This window comes from Pararge aegeria, chromosome 6 (assembly GCF_905163445.1).
Source record: "Pararge aegeria chromosome 6, ilParAegt1.1, whole genome shotgun sequence".
In the NCBI taxonomy this organism is placed as follows: domain Eukaryota; kingdom Metazoa; phylum Arthropoda; class Insecta; order Lepidoptera; family Nymphalidae; genus Pararge; species Pararge aegeria.
In genome coordinates, this window is record NC_053185.1 from 16,418,334 (window position 1) to 16,440,718 (window position 22,385).

The following is a 22,385-nucleotide window of genomic DNA, read 5'->3' on the forward strand; positions in this document are numbered from 1 at the left end:
CAACTAAGTACTGCTTTAGAACTCTAAGCTTTTCTAAAAATACGACTATTGAACTGTTAAATAGCTGTTACACTCTGTCAAAATAGTAGGTATTGGCGGAGAAGAAAGACTCCATTAGTGCCTATAATTTATAATGAAATTAAGCATGAGAAGTTACATTCATGTAGTCCTCTGCAAATGTTCACCTTGATTACTTGGGTCACAAATATTGACATTAATAATGTCATAATTACAGACTTGGATAGTATTAAACAGGCTAAAAGGTTTTATGAAATAAATTCGTTAAGAAATTGTATTGTAGGTACAGGATTGAACAAATATGGTGATTGTCATATATTATATACGGATGGTTCTAAATCAGGCGAAATTTCGGGAGCAGCGTTTCATGACTCCGGCTCTAATAACGTTTTATTTAAAATAACTTCAAATGTTTTTATTATGTCAGTGGAATTATTTGCAATCTCAGAGGCTTTGGCATATGTGGAAGCGTCGAGATACAAAAAGGTTGTGATCTTTACTGACAGTAAAAGTCTTGCAGCATTTAGCTCGGTTCTACAATGCAAGTATGTTTTTCCCACAGCTGGATTTTTATTCTTCTAATTAAACACCTGAGGTAATCTTTGCAGATATGCACCGAGGACAAACCTCTGCGGGTTTTTCGGTGCTGTTATACTAACCATTTTGATGTGATTTGATAATTAATAAGCCTGTGGCCGCTATAACTAAGAAATACTTACAATAAAAAAAGAGTATAAAATAAATATTGAAGGGACATACAAGAGATATAATTTTTTTATATAATGTTACGGAATCCTTCTAGTGCCAGTCCGTCTCTCATTTATCCGGGTTTTTTAAAGATTCAAGTAAATCTGCATAATAACTACCTACTAAATAGATAAATTTACTGTCAAAATGCATGTTGTACTCATTTAATATTAAATTAAATCAGACCTACCTACTTGCGCTTCCTAATGAGTGTTTTACGTTTTCTTTTATAGGTACGTGGCTAGGGTGTGGAACGCCCTTATCAGATTTGTAGTTCCAGATTGATTCAATCTGGATGTATTTATAACAATTGCATTAGTTGAGAAAACAAAACACTGGAAAGTCAGATAAATACTTTCGACATTTCTACAGCCTGTACTCTGAGCATTTATAAAATAAAAAACATTATTACAGAATTTGCGACTGTAATGTAAGTAAACATTAGGTCCATTTTTCTTTGACGTCATAACGACGATTACTAAAAAATTCAATCGTGTGCTCATCGTAATTATCATCATTTCATTCACAGGACCTACACTGCTGAACATGTGCCGCATGGATTCAGAGACTTCCTGCCACTCCTTTTATGTCGTGTGTCCACCTCGTAATGAGTCTACCAACACTGCGCCTTCCACTGCGTGGTCGCCATTAGCCTTGTGTGATCGTGTGATACGCAGGTAAAATCATACAACAAAGTAAATTCTTTAATATTTTTTATTTTCATTTCTCCAAAATATACACAATGACAAATAATGTAAATCTGGTTTCAACCATAATCTTTAAGATGTCTTTAGTTGTGTTTAATTGAATTTTATAGCGGATTATACGAAGAGCATGAATAGGTTACCTTGAATACAAATCTCATGTGTCGAGTTCTCGCCTACCGCTACCGCAATAGCATGTAAAAATTAGTAAATTCACTGTCCCTACATCAAATGATATATTTACAAATAAAACTTTAAAAGGAACGCTTTGCAAACATTCAACAAACTTGAGATCGTCTTAACTTACGATGGTATAAAAATTTAAAAAGAAATTAATGAACGAAATTCTAAAACATTTTACAGGAAAATATTTACATAACTGCTCGTGTTTATTAATATTTAAAATATAAAAGAGGAAATATGCCAAATACATTTTACAACTCGAAAATAAATAACAATAGAATTTAGCCTAGAATACTTTCTTCGATAAACAAAACAATAAAAAAATAATTGCATTCAACAAAGCTACGATAACAAATTTAATATAAATTAAGGATACAATAAATGTACATTTTTTTACAAAGCTTATAAGGGATCACTTTAATTATATCACTGTAGTGTGGTGTTACATGAGTTACCGCAGTTCTTACAAGCCACTGCGCCTCCTACATAGTCAATTGAAAGGCAAAGTTCAAAAAACCAGTGCCCTAAACTTAAAATTCCCGATATTCATTACCATAGAAGTTTCTAGCTGTTTTTATTGTTGATATAAAAGCTCAGAATAAACAAGTGGTTATGAACTAGGGATACATATTTTTATGTTCCATGAAAACTTTATCCGTAAAAGTTAACTTAGTGATTTTTTGAACTATGACCATTCAATAATTTATTATTACAATAATTATTTCATAGCATATCTATTGCGTCATTATTTTAAAATATATATCCATTGACGTCTTTAAAATCGTTTAAAATATAAGGCTTAAATGTAGGTATATTAAAATTAGTAGCTAAAATTTTTAGCATCGACCATTCTTGCCAAACGAAACACTATAAGGTAACTTCAAAATTCATAAAATATCTAATAATTGAGAATTGTGCATGAAAATTTGATAGTGCTAACCCGCGATGGCAAGGTGTCGCATGCGTACATGTATATTTATTTTAAAATACCATTTTAATCACATTCTACATCAGAACCTCTTGGAGTACCTAAGAATATTAGCTCTAAAACGAACAGTCCTTAAAAGCTAGAGTGGTGTTATAGCGCTTTATGTCATATTTATATATACCTTCAGGGTTCTATCACTTATCTTAAGACTAAAAGTGAGCCCTCCGGCATTTCTATATTAACATTAACTACAAACTAATAGCACTTATTTAAATTATATTATGCTGCTTTTATTTGCACTCTTTTTAGTCACCTTTAGTCCCACACCAACTCCGTTAAAAGTAGTTTAATACCTACAGAGGGAGTCATAACTACGAACCTATATGTAGATTTGTGGGATATAATGACAATAAGCGTAACATATTGTACGCGAAAGTTTACTAAAGAAAATACATGTTATCATTTTCTAGATAACGTTTCGTTGCTTCACTTTTTTCGTAGCATTGTAGAACCAACTTATGATAGTGGTCTCTGATTTATTCTCCCACCGTGAGGTACGGTATCGCGTTTATTTATTTCCTCAACGGGTCACTTCCTTATCATTCTTTGGCATTATATAGTGAGCCGAGTTCAGTTACGATTCCACTAATAAATTTTACGTTTATAATTATACGTTCTCTTCGTCAATATTATATTAATTGTATTGCACTATTCAATTGATAAAATTGCAGACGAAACCAATCTCAGTATATAATCATCATATACTATTTTAATAGACACCTAAGTAAGTTTCGGATTTTTAAATTGTCGCAAGGATCAAGGTAACGCGCAAGATAGAACGCACCATATTACAAAAGATTTTGAGTATTATTTTCGTCTACTTACACAATATAATATTAAGAAATTTGTGACTTAATCTATTCAGTCAAACGAATCGAATCAAATAATAGCCTCTCTCGTAACGAAAGACAAGAAACCGTCGCCGCATTCGAGCGGGTACGACGCGGGTCGCCCGCGGGCGTCGTTCAAGAACATAGGACCGTCTCTAGCGCGCCAGGTGTCGGAGCACCACACGAAACGCGCGGCCGGGCGTCACACGTGCGACTCGAGCGGCGCGCGCGGCAACGGCAGCAGCCACGCCGCCGTGAGGTCGGGCGACGACGTGCGCGTGTGGCGCGCCGCCCAGCCGTCCTTGTCGAAGTCCTTGGTGCCGCCCACCGTGTGCCGCCGCTTGATGCCGCGCTCCGGCATGCCGTTCTTGCGCTTCAGCTTGGTGGAGCGCCACGCGCCCGCCTCGCGCCTCCGCACCGCGTTCCACTCGCCCTTCTCCGCCTTGCCCAGCCGCTCGCCCTTGCCCAGCGACTCGGAGCGCTGCGGCCGGCAGTTGAGCGACTCGGAGCGCAGCACGCGCGGCGCGTCGCGCGTCAGCGACTCGGCGCGCTTCTGTTTGCTGCGCTCCGCGTCGGCCGCCGCGTCGGCGCCGCCGCGCTTGGCCACGTGCAGCTTGTCGTTGTCGGGGCGCGCGTCGCCGCCCGAGCTCTGCGAGCGCGTGTCTATGTCCTTCTCGTCGTCTAGCAACGCCTCGTCGAGCGCGCCGCAGTTCTCTTTCTCCGAGTCGTCGTCGGTGCGCGGCGCGGGAGCGGGCGGCGCGCGCTGTGAGCGCGGCGGCGGCCACGCGCGCGCGTCGGGCTCGTCGGACGAGGACGAGGCGGAGCGCAGCCACGCCGCCTTGAGCTGGTCGGCGCGCGCACGCACGGGCGACGACCCGCGCACCGAGCCCGCGTCCGACGGCGAGCTGCCGCTGGACTTGCCCTCGTCGTCGTCCTGGCACTCGTCCGCGTAAGGGATGCTGCCGTCGTCCAGAGGCGACGAATTGTTGAGCGTGCGCAGCTTCTGGTCGAACGTGCTCGTCAGGGAAGACACCAGGTCTCCGGCTCCTACAACAAAGCGAGTGCGTTAGGCTCAATCCGCGTTGCGGCGCGTGAAACACTGGCACGGAAGCGGTTAGTGAGGGTCGCGCTGGGCGCGTGGATGGATGACATGAGTGGCGTATGTACAGCGAGATGCGACGCCGCGAGCGACGCCCGAGCGCCGGAAGCCGTGCGGACAGCAGCCGCCGATCAAAAGCGTTAGTTGGTTATTTATGAATGTTGTGTCTCGGTTGAGTCGACTCGTTCCAGTCATAGCGAAACGTCTGTTTTAGTACGAAAACAAAACATTTAAAAAGAAGAACGTATACGCGAAGGTTAACAGCCAGCGACTCGCACGCGAGAACGTCCGCGTACACGCACACACTTGCAACACGCACGCTCAAATTCCTATACCTTTTAATGTGGACAAAAGAAAAGGATTGCTGTATCTATTCTCTGACGTCAGTACTGGACACCTAATAGAGGAAATAACAGACATCTTAACACATGTCAAATATAAAAATTGCACTTGAAATATTATAAGCTATAAAAGTAAATAGAGACAGCTTTCAATCATAATAGAAGCGGTTTAAATAAAAACAATAAATACCATCGATGGAGAAGTTGTTGAGGGTGTGCCGTGAAATATCCTGCCGGCCGCGGCTTAACGCACCCACTGTCTCGATTTCGATTCTGAAAAAAAAAACCTTTGAATGCAACGTTTTTACATACCACAATTAGTAAATATTATTTTTTATGTAGTAACTTTGTAACTGTACTCGAGCTGAACAGGCCTCTATTATTACCAGGTTTTAATTTAATTTTGTTTTTGCCTCCAATTTTACAAGTGTCAAAGGAACAAAAATTTGAGATTTTCTAAATATAACTATATTATTAATTCCAGAGAAACCCATACGTCACAGTCAGCGTTCCTAATTGGGACAAAATGCTATGAATTGTGTTATTTACAAATTCATGTTTAAAATAGCCACTTCAATAATTCTTTAACTAGAAATTTAAATAAATACACTTTTATATTCATTTTTTCCATGAATACACCGCCACACTAAAACGAGAGCGACCAATATTGGTGGCATAATTTACCCAAAAGTGTTCAAATTATACATTATTGTTAAAAAACAAAAGAGATCAGTTATTAAAGCGGTGTACTTACTTGTCCTGTGCGTGATGCCTGTCAATATAGTGCGGCAGACCGTCGTAGTGCGCCAGCGAGGTGGCGAGGTGCGCGGGCGGCGCCGAGGGCGGCGATGCGAGTGGCGAGCGCGGGGGTGAAGTACCGGGCGAGCGCGGCGCCTCCCACTTCTTGTCGCTCTTGCGAGGCTTGCGCTGGATCTTGCGGTTGGCCGCCGATATTATAGAGGACACGATGTCGCGGGTTGACACGTCTTTGCCTGGTGGCAAACGTCAATTCATTTTACTCTCTGACTGAAGTATCTGTCGGTTTTGTTCATATGAATTGCTAATTATATGTAATAAAATATTTTGCGCAAAAATTTCATGGCCGCACTCGTGACGTCATAGCCAAATAAGAGCTTTAGAAAGTCCTTGTTCCATAGCTAAAGATTATTCATTTTGGTATTGATAACAAAAAACTTAGCAGATATAGACGTGACGTCATAATTTTGAATATGACGTTTCACCTGTCACGGCGGTTTCTAGATTTGGCCGCTTTATATATTGAATATAAATACTAATCTCACTTCGAATATGAATATATGTTTTTCATAGTACATGAAACCTATATCATCAAATAAATATAATATTTTAGGGATTCTTTGTTAATGCGATGGCATGTTATAAGATATGCATAAATACCTTCAATCTTCTTGACGTTGTGTATGAGCAGGTCTCGCGAAGGAGCAGGCGCGGGCGACAGCTGGTCGGCGTTCGCAGCCGTCTCGCGAGGCGGCTCGTCGGCCTCGTCCTCGAAGTACCACGCGTACTGCAATAGATACAGACACATTTAATTTTTTATACAAACAGGAAGTAGTTTGCGAAGAGCATTTTCTCAATTTATACATCTGGACGAAACGACCAGAAATATCAGGGCCGGATAAAGTGTGTTAAATTGACATATCGCAGTGAGACATGTTTTAACGAGTATCGGATACATCGAAAGCAAGATTGCATTAGGTTTTTGCTAATTCTCAGTAATCCGATTATAATAATTTGAGGCTAAACTGTGAAAGTGAGCTGACGGGCACCTATGCCACAGAGGTCAGCTCTTTAAAACACGGGCTAAGCCTCGCATGTAGTATACTGGCTCACATATTTGAGCTGAGGCATCTCAACACAAACTCTCTCTATTCAAAAAATGTTAATCATTTTTGTACTGAAATATGCCATTTTTGTTCCAAGTTTATTAAACAGAAATAGACTCACATGAGTTAGGAAGGACTCGATGATGCGACACTGACTGGACATGTCGTTGACCATGGCCAGCATGTCGTCGCTGGCCGCCCGCACTAACGTTGGACCAAACACGATGGCCAAGTTTCGCGCCTCCATTTTGTTGAGGGAGGAGTGCGCAACCACTCTGCGCAAATGTTGGATCAGGTACTTGAGTGTTTCGTAGTGGGCTTCGGGTAGGGCGTGGACGAGTCGTCTTAACTCTCGCGCTCTTTCTGGTGACCGGTCGGCAGCTAGAAATAATATTCCATTAAGTAATGCAGTAATTTTAATTTATCGTAATAAAAACCAGGCCAGTGGAGGCGTTAGAGATAGGTTTATGCATTTACAATTTCCAGAATTTCTCTAGAGAAATGCAGGGTTCTTCACAGTATTTTCTTTTACTAACTTGACGCTACTGCATTATCCCCAGCCTCAATCCTGTACTGGGCACATACCATCTCTCTCGTAGTAAAAAAGGATCGGTGTGGTTAGGCCAGTATAACATTTGTTTAGTTGTGAAAATAAAACATGCAAAAAGGCTTGGGATTATCATAAATGCCAATACGATGTCTTGGAAAAATAAGAAACGGTGATAAGAAATATACCTATGAAAGCAGGGTATAGGTGCGCGGTGAGGATTGGGTCGGGCAGGCGCCGCAGGTAGGCCTTGAGTAAGCTAGAGGCTACGTGCACATCGGCCCAGCGAGCGTCACCCGCGGGTGGAGGTTCCCCACGATCCAGGGCTGCCGCCAACGCAGCGACACCTGCAGCGTTACCCGGTACGCGGTACACGCCTACCGTGCGGAGACCGTATGCCTGAAACAATTACAAAGCCATCAAAGCTGGACATCAGAAAAAAAACATCTTAGAGTAGAGAAGTAGAAGAAACAATCAAAAACCTGATTCTTTCGACAAAGAGACTTTTCGCATTGTCATAAAACAACAGTGAAACCACGAGGTAATCCAAAAGCGGCAGCGGAAATGAGTTGCCTGTAGGTATATTGTCCAAACTCCATTAAGTACTTCTGATAAGAGACATTTCAAGGATCACCACTTATAGGAGTTCGAAGAACTGTATTATTTTTCCGATACTTACTGAAGCCATTAGAGTATGTTGAAATGGTAGATGAGCGGTTGGTTACTGTATTATTCTAAGGAAGGACTATAAATACTTGTGACAAGAAAGAGGATCGTTTTCTTACCTCGACGGCCTGAGCGGGTAACGTGACTGCTTTGGGCACAAGTGGATTTTCTGGATCGGATGGACACCGCTCTAAAGGAGCTCCCAGCCAGCCAGTGGCGGCAGCCGGCGCTGGTGTCGCAGCACCTCCGTGCATTCGCCGCAATTGTTTCGCCATGCGTCCTTTCCATGTCTTGTTCTTGGGGGACGACGGGAGTGTTGGAGTTGGAGGACCTGTGGCAAGTCGTTATTATTTAATACGATCATATTTTCTTATTATTTGCTTCTTACATTATAGGTTGTCTGGGGAAAGAAATCTTCATACAATTATACATTAATCTCTATTTTAAATCTTCTTTAATTATGGGGATCGATTAAAGCGATAAGATCGTAATTCATGTCACCATGACTTAGGGGTGACATGGTCTCAGACGAATTGTTTTTCGGAAAATGATGTAATAATATCTATGAAACTGTGGTTATATAAGTACATAATAATTTATGTACATATAATGCCTATCTCCATTATTTACATGTTACTTCTACTATAGCTTATTAAAACACTAATAATGTAATGTATTCAATACGTAGATATTATTCTCCTCTGCGCTACTTTTACCATCTACTGCGATCACCAATCCGTCTGGCCAGGTTGGTGATTATGGACAAACCTTCCCATTGGAAGAGGCCTGTAGTATGGCAGTGAACTATTTCAGGCTGGAGTTGGTGAAGCCCGATTGGGTAGTAACACCAAGCTACAACTCTTGTGGGTGAGATGAAACTTACCGGTAGGCGACCTGTTCCTGCCGATCTTCTTGCTGCGTTGCGGCGGCAGCGGCGATGGACACTCGGGCGCAGTAGTGGTGGTGGGAGGTGCAGAAGCTGGCGGCGGGGGGAGGGAGGAAGGCTCGGCTGGTGGAGGCTCAGCAGAATGTCTTCGCAGGGCGGCCAGCCAACGCTGTGCGTCCGCGGCGCCTTCAGCCTAAAAAGCAAATAATATTTGCAGTTAACTTTTTAAAGCAAAGAGTTCTTCCAAAAACAGAAGGAAATTTGAAGTCATAGTCTCATTTTGTTTTGATTCAACATTACCAGTTTTCTGTAGTGGGATGGCATTGCATACATACGATACAAAAGAAATTTAATTTCGAAATGCTTAGTACTAAAGGCACAAGTCCTAGTTTAGTAAAAGCACGATATATATTTTTTCTACTAGGCGTAGGCAAAGTAAGCAACTTACACCCTGATTCAACATTTTATTTTAATCGTAGCACACTCAAATTACTAAACATATATTTACTGTCCTTTTGACAGGAGATGTCAAAATTTACATGATAAAACCCTGAAGAAAAGTACTGTCAACACATTTATAATAAACTGAAGCATTTAAACTTAGTTAAATTCGCAATGATGAAGTTAGTTACCTGTAAAAGCAGTTCTGCACCAGCGGCCGTAGTGACGCGCACCACATGTTTCCGTTTGGTATAATCGTCTGCTAAGGCTGCGAGTGAATAACGCACATCCAGGGTATCCCGGGAGCCTCCTTCCGCTCCAGTGGTCCCGGTACCGCTACCGGTCACCGCACCGGGGCTCTGCAACAAAAGAAACAATGGTCAAGCATTGATTTATACACACTCCCAGCTTATTCTCAAACTGAGCTAACCAAAGAAAAAATCATGGTAATAAACTCATCTCTGTCATAAAAACGCAACGCAATCCCGTTCAAGTGTTTAAGTTTAAGAGGAAGATTCTGAGTTTTGATTCCCGATTAAGGAATCTTCACTAAATTGATTTAAGCCTGATTTCATGGATTCGGCTATTCTAGCTGGGAAATATAGTTGTACCGTATTTTAATATGATGCGAGGTGTAACGAATATGGATCTACCTATCCCAATGTACGCGTCACGATATGATTATATATACCATTTTCTCGTCCTTGTATGAGACAAGACGAGATAATCTTCATCATGTATTATATGGAGCTCTAATTACCACGGTCTTGTGTCGTTAAGGTCCAGTGGCTCTTTGTTAGGGGTCTACCAACGTTGCGTTAACCAGTGCCAAGTCGCCATTTACGACACCTTTGGAGTCTTATGAGCCCAACATCCATCGGTTCTCAGAGTTAATGACTAAACATTTTTTCGTAGCCTTTCAGGTTAGTTTTTCCGATATCAAATGAAGAAAACTTAATATTCTAGATCATGATCACTGTCAACCTTAATCCATTTATTATACCTTTATTAGCTTACTAATAGTGTTTTGGTATTTGGTGGCTAAAATAGCTGCTCGAGGATCCTTACAACTCACCACGTCTCTTGGTAATGAACTATCACATTATTTACACTGCAACAGTAGAGTCGACGCAAATAAAACCAAGGTGAACGTAAAATTACGAACGAGAGAACATGGTACATACAGGCTTGGACAATATTATCTACAAAAGAATAAATTTAGAATAATGGTGTTTCATCTGTAGCTTTGTCTACGGCAGTCAGCAAACTTAGTATAATACAGATAATTTATTCCACGACTTCTGATGTTTGGTAAACGTCATGTTACTTTAAATTTATTGTGGCGGATACATTAACTCTCTCTTTAACTTCTTTCCTTGGAAACGTGTATATGATTATACATTAACGTCAGTTGAAAATGTTTAACTTTCCGAAATACAAACAATAAACCACGTGATAAAGGAACTGTTTTCTCAAGATCACATTTTTGTTTTCTAGTCGTTTTTCGACATTGATTTGATCAAATGTTCGAACGGTGCTGACTGAATTCTTTTGGAACCAGACAGTGCATAGCATTCTGTGCTGATACGTTGCCAATTTTTACAAATTCTTGCGCAGCAATTGCGCATTGTTTCAATACGTTTATATAAGACTCGATAAACTTTATAAAGGCTATTAATGTTTGTTAATTGTGATTGTCCTCTTTTGGCTACGACTGTTAACACGGTTAACCTTTTACCTACGCAACAGGCGGTAAAAGTGCTAAAAATTAAGGTTAAATAGTTGCAGCGAAATACAAAAATGGAGCAAAACAATTTCCCCAGTGATCATTTTAATGTGCGCTATGCAGAAAACGTTAACAAAGCCCATTTAAAAGTGCAACTCGAATTATGATTTATATAATGGCGAGGCAAGGACCGATATCTAGATTTTAAACGAGCCGACGTGTTTAAGATTGAAATTTATTGCGCAACCTTCGGGACACACCGACACACTGAGACAATTTTTTAATTAAGCACAAAGCGTACAATCTGGAGCAGGATGATTATGGCTTCTCGGTAAAAGCTTCCTTTTTAAAGAACTTAAAACGCGTGCGAAGAAATAAAATCTCACAGTCAAAGAGATTAATGTGTATTTGTTTGTTGACGTATGTTTCCTTTACATGTTCGGTAGGTCTCAAATATGGCCCCTATCTCTCTGTGACAAAACAACACTCTATAACATTAAAATCATAAAGAAATGGACTTTCTCTTCATATTGTAATATTTTGCGTCACCAGTTGTGGTTAAATTTCTTTATAGTTTACTAGCTTTCAATTCAAAATTTATTTAAAATGTTACCATCTTCAAATAACCAGCTATTTTAGTTTTGAAAAATAGGGGTTCTGGTTTTCTTTAGCTGAGCCGAGCTGTAACATCAAATTACAACAGACCGTGAATAATGAAGGCGAATAGATAAAGCAAAAAATTCCTTATTAATATCTCAAGTCAAAGACGATCGACCGACGATCTACTGGTTATCAACGCTACCTCTTTATAAAGATCAACGCTACCTCTTTAAAAATATCGTCGTAAATATCGTATCGAATTTATATAGATTTAGAAAAAAAGTGTTAAAGTTTCGAAACTTCTATGACAGGCATAATTTACTAAAAAGTTTTTGATTTGTTTACAAACGCTATAAGCCACTAAAGCACACTATAAAACTGGATTGAAATTAACGGACTTATCATCTTATGCACACGGGTCGTGTCACTCTCAGAGTCTCGAAGACGTGATGCTTTCACCCTTAATTACTGCCATTATGTCTCCGAAACGGAATAGATGAATCAGACAGATTTAGGCGTGTACCGACCGTTAGGGTCACCAACTAATGGTATAGAATTATTACAGCTCATTCCAAATATCATCGCGTTTAAAATATATCTTTTTTCTTTCATTCATGGACCAAGCAGATGGCCCACCTGATGGTAAGTGGAATACCATCGCCTATAAACAGAGCAACACTTCGCAGGGCATGCAAGGAACACGTCCTGCAACGTGCCGCCCTGTGTCCATCAACCTGAGGCGTAGGTGCTAAACCTCATGTGCCTTTTTTATATTAATAGCGGGCAAACGAGCAAGTGGGTCACCTGATGGTGTGATCACCGCCGCCTATAAACATCTGCAGCACCAGAGGAGCCACCGATGCGTTGCAGGCCTGTAATTACACCGGCACCCTCGCCCTTAAGACCATTTCAACAATGCTGTATTCCGGCCTGAAGGGAGGTAGTACTTCCCCGTACGAGCTTTACCATAAAAAGCTCTATAACTAGTACAAGAATATTTCAAGAACTTCTGAAAACCTATTAACTCATTATTATTTATCAAGTGCAGCAACTGCGTGATTTATAAAAATCACACATTAAGTAACATTATTTGAACCTAAATACATTTATTTTTAAGAATTAGGTCCAACAAATGAATTGTTTTAATGTATTAAGTATATATTAAATAAATACGATATAATAATTCAGCTAATTAATTATGCTTAAAGCTTGTCTGAAAGCATAAAAGAAGATTCTTTAGTGGCAACTTTCGCACAAAATGATAATACACTAGCTGTTGCCCGCGTTCATCGACCGCTTTTATTATGGTTTTTTTCCAAGTCTTTAGGAACCGTTTCCAGGGATAAAAACCCTATGTTACTCCTAATCCTTTTGACTAACTCTATGCCAAAAATCAAGTTCATTGGTTGCTTAGTTAGGTTGTAATGGAAGGACAAACAAACGAACACACTTACGCGTTTATAATATTAGTTAGGATTACGTTATAGTATTATAACGTAATATATTTACATTAGTGTTGTACTGTAGTGTAACGTCGCAAACAGGTAGGTCACTCAGTTGATTGATCGTATAGCCAAGGATATTATTATACATATATATCAATTAATAAGACTCGCCAAAACTGCGCATAAATTTTTATACTAGTCCATATTATATATACAGAACCACGTTATCTAGGCCAAATTCCACGTTGGTCTTCCGTGATACTACAAACAAACTACCTGATCCAACATATTACGCTTCAGAATTACCTACTTGAAAAAACTATTAAGTAAGTATAAGATTTGTCACGTTCGCAGAGTCGATTTTCAGTTGAAATAATTGATTTTGAATTTAAAAAAAATCAGTTCCCAAACTTAGTGATTTCAAAATTTAAAGTGTGTGATTTCAAAGGAACGAACATTTATGACTATAAAGTTGAAATTCTTCAATAAATCTACAGAGAGCGCTCCTAGCGGAACGTTCATAAGATAAAGAACAATCGCACAGAGTATTTATGATTTTATGTCAATCCAAATAAGGATTATTTTACTGTGTATACTATAATAACAACCATCTAACTAAGGAACGCATCCTTAGTTATTTTGGACATATCACAAGTCGCAGAAACGAGAGCATTGAAAAGTTGATAATAGTTGAAAATATGAAAAACCTCGTGGCCAGTCTCCAGCCCGGTGCTCGGATCAACTGACAACGGTGGCCGCGCCCAATACAAGGCTATACAAATGATTTAAGACAGGATCCGATGGAGAGACATAAATCTACAAACTCATTCGCCATAAGAGTGAACACGATCCTCAGTCATAAGGGACAAACTAAAGAGAAAGACGTGAAATTAAATACTGCATCAATTGGGAGCCCTGCGCTTATGGTATTTTCGCTTTCATTATCTCTTGTGGCATTAATCAAATGAGATGCACAAAGTGGGTTACGTGACCGCGCACCAAACAAGAGGTTCGACATCTAAATAACTTGCACTTTCTTTTTGATATCTTTTTAAAAGCGCCGACGACGTGAGACACGAAATTTACATTCAAATTGATCGACAGCCATGTTTAGTTTAAAGAGATATTAATTGAAGCTCATCTGCCGCGAGTTAGCGCCAACGGCCTTGAGGCCGCCCTCTTAAAGAAGCTTTTAATAATATGTAACTGAAGGAACATTTTAGCAGTACTTATGAAGTAATATGGCCAGTAAATTATTTAATTTACAAGATGGTAGAGTGATTTGGTTTTTCTAAATCTGTCTAATAATATTAAAAAAACATATCATTATCTTAAAGTTATTTCGTTTACAATGTTTTAATATAAGAATACGATTTATTTGATTAGACTTTTTAATTTTTTATATGTAATTACATGCATATAATGCGTACGATTAAGATTGCATAAAGGGGCCAGAACTTTGACAGCTCAAGGCTATTGGGAGAGCCTTAAGAGACTTGCACATGACTGGGTGGAGTCCGCTTGTAAACTTCCTGGCTTTAAGGCTTTTACCTTCGCTTTGAAGGTATGAAAAGGATAGATTACTTCTCTTTTATGTATCAAGTAAAAGAGATGATTATATCGCTAGAGGCAATCGACCAGAGAAAAAAACGTAAATACACCTTGTTAATAAGTGATAAACTTTGACAGTATTTATGTCATAAACAAAAAATACTAATTAAAAATAAAGAAAATATTTCAGCGATTTAAGTTAAGTAAACGAAATAGATAAAGGACCCACCTTTTGGAAAGAAAATCTAGTAATGGCGAAAAAAACGCATTGTTGATAATGTCTGAAGTTTACTCACAGACTATGTGAAAAATAATGTGGCACGACAGAAAGAGCAGACTGGGAAACTGTGTTCTTAGTGACATAAATTACATTGTTAGAATCCCGTAACGAAAATGCTTTTATTTCTATATCATTGCCAGATTCAATTAGCAAAAATTGGGTTTCTTGGTTACCCAAACACCTCCCCAGAAACACCTACGATGTTTTGTTAATTGAGCTTTCTACATCAACTATCTATTACAATTTTATTTATGTCAGCTGCCAAAAGTGACAACCTTAATTAATTGTAATACCCCTGTACGTGTTTGTGCGTATGGAAGTGTGTGTGAAGAATTATTTTATTTTATAACGTCTTTGCTGTTACCACATTAATCTGTAACCTATTTGACCATGACATGTAAATACAGTTGATGTTTTGGTTGTCACTGCGTAATTTTGTATAACAACTTTGTTATTTCTCTTAAAGCGGTTTCATATCATGGAAAAGTTGAGGAATAAAACCGTTTTTATTATCATGAATACTGTAATATCCTGTCGACTTAATAAGCCCTTTAGAACAAGCCTAGTCGTATAACAAAACACTCTTTCTGTTGTGGTCGGTTAAGAAAAGTCACACTTAAGCGCAATTACCATCTATGTAGAGCGGTTCTCCATAATCGGATTAACCTAGAAATAAAAAAAAAAGTAAACAGCGATCATTGACTAGGCGGATGTCCACGCATCTGCCGCCCACATATAGTAATACCACAGTGTAGCAAATATAGCGTTGTACACCAGATTCACTTGTGTAGAATGCAACGACTCATAGGAAACCAAATCAAGAATGAGATATTTAATGTGTTAACATAAACAGTGGAAGTGTTTTTGATTATTTAGCCTATAATACGCAATTATTTCAAAAAATTATTAAAAACCCTTACAAGAATGCAAGCTATTCAAGGTTTCATTGTTCGGCAGTGAACTATCGGTTGAAATGATGATGCTCATAATATGATTAAACCAATCTCAAGAATACGTTTTCATTTTACGTATACATTATATTTCACGACTTATCTCCAAAACGGCTGATCAGATTTCGATTTAAGTATACACAAGTAGATAAAGAATCATACAGAGTTAAAATTTAATACAAATTTCAAACCTCCGATTTGCCTTCTCAGGGTATGAATTCTCAAAATTCCTTTCTGAGCCGTCGTTACGTTATATCATTAAGTGCGTTGAAAGATCAGTCGTTCATTTACTCTTTTCCCTTACGTATACAGATAACGACTTTCGTCTATATGTTACCAACGTTTGCTTTCTTATTTCGGGCACATAATGCGGCGGGGGAATGATAGCCTGGAAAAAAATAATGGAATGGAAAAAAATATAGTTACGGGCAACACCGAAGGCAAAAGACCTAGAGGCCGGTCCCCAACAAGATGGGCAGACCAGCTGAAAAAATCATACTCAGACCGCTTCTATCAAATCGCAAAAATGGCCTCCAACAGAAGTCGATGGAGTTCCAGTTTACCAACGCGAAGTTGATCTCACCAGGATCACGATCATCAGTGATGAAGGAACGCCCATAGAGAGAGAGAGAGAGAGAGAGAATGGATGGCTCCACTGTAGTTTTGCTACACTGCGGTAATCATTAATACATAACAAGATAAATCGACGCGGCAGTCAGTTACGCTGGGAAGCCACAAAGTGGCTTGGTTGATATCGCGGATGAAATCGAGAGTATGTTATGCCTTCCTTGTCAGACGACACGCACGCTATGAAATTAGTGTATACAACGTGTAAAAGAAAAACGAAATAATAATGAAGGATGCATAAGTATATTTTTTTAAGAAATCTCTCCGTAAAAATATTTAATTAAAAGAAGCATATTTATTTTTCAATTCAAACGAATTCAAAACATTCTAAGTGTTTACTTATGACAACCCTATTGAAGGTAAAAGACCGACACGCGCGTAGTACCTACGCTACGCGACACGTACCTAATAAGGTTACAGGAGTCACTTGATTTTAATTTTGCATGATAAGGGGTGTATCTGATTTCTTTCAGTAAAAACTATGGCAGTGGTTTACTCAAAAACTTATAGGTTTTCGGTTTATCGGATAAGTCTCTGACAAAGTACATAATGTACCTCTGAAGCCTGTGAAGTATTATGAATATTTCGATTTTCATTTACATGGACGTGGCATGGACACATTTTCCTTCAATGTTTTCGATTACTTTGTCTTGTTGTAAGCATGTTTAGCTTAAGGACTTTAAGGATAAGGTTTAAGGATCAAGGGATTCGGTTCGGGTCCAGGATCTGGCGCCAGTAATTGTTAGGCATTAGGTTTTTTGTGTCGAAAACTCTGAGTACCAGCAACTATACCTCGGGGAGCACGGTCCTGATTATTGTTGGTCCAACACGTCCTCTTCGAACTTGAAGAAAGACAGTAAGTGCTTTGATTTTGGCATATTTTTTACGACCAACAGCCTGTCTGACGAAAACGCTCCTTGGAAATGTTTTTTTGATGGAATAACCGTTTTCAACATAAGATAATAATCTCTTAAGCCCACCAACTTACATTGGAGCAGCGTAGTAGGTCTTTGCTCTAAACCCTCTCCCCATAGAGAGGAGGTCAAAGCATAGCTTTAGTATTGGAAAATAAACAAATTACTTTACAATATAACTACTAACCTAGTTATAAGCTAAGAAATATAAAGAAAATAACATTACAGAACCAGGGCTGCGTTTCATCAAAGCGACACCGAAAACGAAAGTGAACACGGATATAAAATCAAATAACTTTTAAATTGTGTTGTTAGCTGTAATACTTTTTCCGCCCCTAAATAGACTGAAATAGCAATGAATATTCATTTTCCGTCTAACCCCGATTCTAGAGCAAGAAACATGGTAATTGTCGGTTTGCGGACGCCGGCGGTACACAAAAGAGAATAATTACCCACGTACGCGTGCGTATAGGCGATTATAACTATTCGTGCACCGATACTATCTCCGGTCTTTGCATTTTTATTAGGGTTCCTTTGACATATATAGGAACCTTACAGATTTTTTATATCTGTCTGTCATAGGCATTGTTTTATATAAAAAGATTTACTGTTTTTTTTAGTTATTAAAATAAAACTATTTACTTAGAAAGAAACTTGTTGAAAATGTAAAAAATAAAAACGAAGCGATAAGGGCTGATTGCCAATCGGCAGATAAGCCGCCTGAGAATTAAATTTAAACAACTGTAACAAATTCAAATTTCTTCCATAATTAAAGATTCTTTGGCGATTTAAATATATATAAAAATCTTTAAAGATATTTCTTGGGCTAATTTTTTTTTTTTTTTTTATAATATAGACATAGGATCTATGTTACAGAAGAGGTTATAGTATTATTATACTTTGTAATTATTATTATTATGTTACAGTTAGCTGTTACAGAACCTGCGAAATTTAAAATCTTGTCTCTCTGGTTATCGAGAAAGTTTGGTATTTTGCATGACAGCGGAACCTTATGTGTAAATACGTGTTCTAACACGTAGCGAAGCCAGTTGTTATATGAGAAAACAGTCATGCTTTCGATAGTCTCGAAAATTACCGGTCGCCGATAAGGATCGACGATTTATTGCGTCTGACACACTTTCCAGTTTCGTCGACTTGTCGCGGTACAAAAGTTTTGTTATGACAGCTGTTTCGTTCTTGACCTATTCGCCTCGCAATTAGAGGGTCAGAGTGCCCGATGCTGAAGTGGTCCGGTTATGTAAGGCGATGTGCTGCGAGCTGGAATAAGAAACACTTATCGCAACAATCCGCGGCCGGTCAACGGTCTAACCATGTGGAAAACTGCTATATTGATTGGAAAGTTTTATTTTTTATAGTAACTAATTTATTTATTTTAAATTAAAAAAAAAAAAAAAAATCCTTTCGTACAGCAAAATAATACATTGAAATTGCGGTCATCCTAGTAAGTTACTAGTATTAGTACTAGCACTTATGGCAGGTGGCCCCGCTCTTCCATAACATAATATACAAATTGAAATAAATAAGTTGATCCTTAATTGATTAAAAGGTGAAACAAAAATTAAATAGTTCCTTTTATTAATTAATTATTTATTATTAACTAAGAGTTACCAGCAATTTTTGTTTTTGTCAATAAAAATTAGACCGTACAGATAGACGTTTGTTAAGGTTGCGAGGAGGTTAGATCAAACGATCAATTATTTCATAATACTGAGTATAGTGTATAAAGTGTTAGAAATAAAGAAGTCGTTTGAGAGGTATTCCAACTTCCAAGATCCAATGAATGTAATTCATAACCAAAGCTGTTCTCAAGAGTGTACGCATTACAAGAAGAACTCGAGTGTAATGTAACCATTAAGACATTAAAGTAATTAAAGTAAAGTAAGTAAAGATATCTTAAGAATTAAGTTAGGTTTTAATCGCTTCCGTGAGCTTTCTTAATAATTATATAGAAAGCTATCGAAAAATTCCAAATAGCCTGCAAAGTAATTGACCCCATATTAATCTGGGTAATGAAAAGCCTCTAGCTATACGGATAGAAATAATGCACTTCTAGGTCAATCTTCTACTTATAGGCAATAATATTAAATTGAGATGCGTTGACGCCCATATCGAATCTTAATTTATACGTTTTGTATAGCAATAGATCAGTTTTCGTGTTCTTGACTTGATTGATGATTAACGAATTGAATTGAATAATTAATAACCGATTGGTATAACCGAGAAATTCATCAATATGTAGGTATATAAACACAGATGGGGAGCAAATATATTTCGAAATAGCTACCGGTTTTAGATCGTTTATATTTTTGTCAGGCTTATTTTGCTGATAACTCTACTAGTTCAATTAATGCCTTATAAGATTATACGGAATTAGACATGGGAAAAGTAACAGGCATTGGCTACTAAATAGACATCTCAAAATAAAAATATTTGAAGAAAATCTATCTGTCAGTGTGGTAAAAATCAATTAGCACTTCAACCCTGAATTCCCAAGTAGAAACAGAAGCTAATAAATCACTTTATTACGAAAGTTGTAAGGTTCACGAAAAAATTAGAAACTGTATCGCAAACACACGGAGAATCGAATGCAATGGTTCTTATATAGAAGCGATCATCCATGGGATGGCAAGCAAAAAAAGTATTTCAAATTTCATTCAAGTATCTACTTGACATTTCGGTGGCAATTATTATTTATCGATTGTTGTCTATTTAACGCTATTAGAAGTGCGATCATGCTTGCCGCAATACATTTGTAATCGTTATGGCTCAATAGGTCCAATAATATTTTTGCACAATCCGTTCTTTAAATGGCACGTGGAGATCGACAAAATTCCAACTCATGCATTACCAAAGTTGTACGCGGTTATGGTTGATTACTTTGAACAATGGAGTTATGTCATGATGGATTAGAATCAAGATAATGTTACCTGTATAAACATCGTAAATTGTATTATCCAATAATCTGTGTCGACCGCAAAAAAGAAAAAAAACATTGATTACGCCACAGCTATTTTAAAATATCGCTAATCGGTCGAGCACCTGAATTGTATGATGTCTACATTAAATTAAAGTGTAACTAATGTTTTCAAGCCGTTAAAAATAATGTTTACTCAGCAATTAACGAGGAGCGAATAAAGCTTACCAATATGTCGGTGTACCAGAGCGTCATGATTTGGCTGGAGTCCATCCGCATCAAAGCCAAACGAGACGCCTCTTGGTCATTGTCAGCGGTTGGCATCGGTGATAGCAGAATGATATAATTGTTTCTAAGCGGTTCGAAATTCAAATCACTCACTAAATTCAGTCACTTATCCATCCAGTTCTGATCATGGAACTTCAAAATTTCGCTGCACGATAAATTTAATTCGATAATTAAAATCGATCCCTTGCGAGTTGGGAATACAATCACGAGCAGTTAAACTACGATATTATCGCGATAATATATTTTTTTTTTAATAAAGTATTATTTTTCATAAGAAACATATATTCGAGTGTTAGCGCCAGTGCATGCGGGCGGGCGATTCTCGCGCTCGCCTGAAGGACTATGCGCGCCGGGCTGCGTACGCGCAGAGAAAGTGCTCCAGCACAGACTCCGCGGCGTCTGCCAAATCGTCGTTTTCACGGTTCGGAAATTGATAGTCTTTTCCGGACGAGTCGCGCAGCACAATGGGGACAACTCGACGCCGCTTTCTTGAGTGTTTTTTTGTGTTTGTCTATTTTAATTTAACGCGCAACTTAATCTCTAAAATTGTTGTTCTTTTTAATATTTTTATTCAATTAAAGAGAGTTGAGTTAAATCTATTGATATGAATATGATGCGGTCGTGTATGATATATACAGACCTCGCGTCTTAGCGCCTTGTAAAGTTTTAACGTGCATTTAAAAGAGGATGCAAATCTCCAACATTTGTGTACCAATTTAATTGATTCTGATTACTTTGTAATTTAGAATATCAGCTCGGTCTATTTAAACATAATTTTACTATTGTACTTAGTACAATTTGTTATTTTAATTGGGTTGATCTAACAAGAATAACATGGGATATAAATTTTGTTATAAATGTATTTTATGGAAAAAATATATCATATTTAAATATGTAGTTTCGATATTTTTGTTTAGTCGCAGCGTGGGTCGATCCTAAAAGAAGTGGAAACGACATCAAACAACTCGCTGGGAGTCGTTGGACACGAGCAAAAAAAATACCTATGTCAGCAATGGACGTCCATTGTTGGGCATGATGACGGTGATGATGACGATGGCATAACATATGTCATGAACATAACATATAATAACACTCAAGCGACTTAAGCTTGCCATTAGCAGGTCATTACGACTGGCTGTAAGATATAATAGGGAAATTTTGTATGTAAGTAGATAGATTTGTGTACCCAATTATTCGAAAATCGTTACGGCGAGACTTCAATGAACGTTGTAGTAATTTTATGCGAAGGCAAATGCATCGTAACAATCTTAATTCGTCATACTTTTCCTTCGCACTTCACAGCGATCTTTTCTATATTTACACTTCCTTATTTCTGCTGTTTTATACACTTTCAGAGTTTTGTTTATTTCAACATTAGAAATTCAAATAAAATGTCTTCATGTCGTATCATTATTCGAATTAAGATATTTATGGCCCGTAAATAAGTATTGAAAGATACATCGTTCCAGTGAAAAGATTTTAATACATCAAACATGCAGCTTCCGTTCCATATTTGCCCTGTATCTTTTTTAATCTTCTCGGAATACATGAAAATGTAAACTATTAATTCGGGACATTTCAGAACACTATGAGACCAGTGTTGGTAGAACTGTGACAAGTGATACTTTAGCATCCTCGTTCTCAACTATTCGATTAATCTTGCCAACAATTTCATAGAACTTTGTAATTATTTCTTCTAAAACAGATATTATTCTAAGATTTTAGTTTTTCGTAATTAATGTGCAGAGTTTTATAAA

General features: G+C 38.2%; 1 protein-coding gene across 11 annotated transcripts in view; it reads right to left on the reverse strand.

Annotated features, from left to right (window-relative positions):
- Window positions 1-1,461: 1,461 nt before the first annotated feature.
- LOC120624456 (rho GTPase-activating protein 23) overlaps window positions 1,462-22,385 on the reverse strand; it is a 497,253-nt gene continuing 476,329 nt past the window's right edge. For 10 of the 11 annotated variants that reach the window (XM_039891015.1, XM_039891008.1, XM_039891011.1 and 7 more), the window contains 9 exons: window positions 9,504-9,671; window positions 8,869-9,064; window positions 8,105-8,316; window positions 7,508-7,718; window positions 6,894-7,153; window positions 6,327-6,453; window positions 5,665-5,902; window positions 5,101-5,183; window positions 1,462-4,517 (listed from right to left, as the gene is read on the reverse strand). In XM_039891015.1, coding sequence (XP_039746949.1) covers window positions 3,673-4,517; window positions 5,101-5,183; window positions 5,665-5,902; window positions 6,327-6,453; window positions 6,894-7,153; window positions 7,508-7,718; window positions 8,105-8,316; window positions 8,869-9,064; window positions 9,504-9,671 — 2,340 coding nt within the window. In that variant the 3' untranslated portion in view covers window positions 1,462-3,672. Of the gene's footprint in view, window positions 4,518-4,904; window positions 4,967-5,100; window positions 5,184-5,664; window positions 5,903-6,326; window positions 6,454-6,893; window positions 7,154-7,507; window positions 7,719-8,104; window positions 8,317-8,868; window positions 9,065-9,503; window positions 9,672-22,385 lie in introns of all 11 variants that reach the window. The other variant, XM_039891019.1, reaches the window with a different exon arrangement.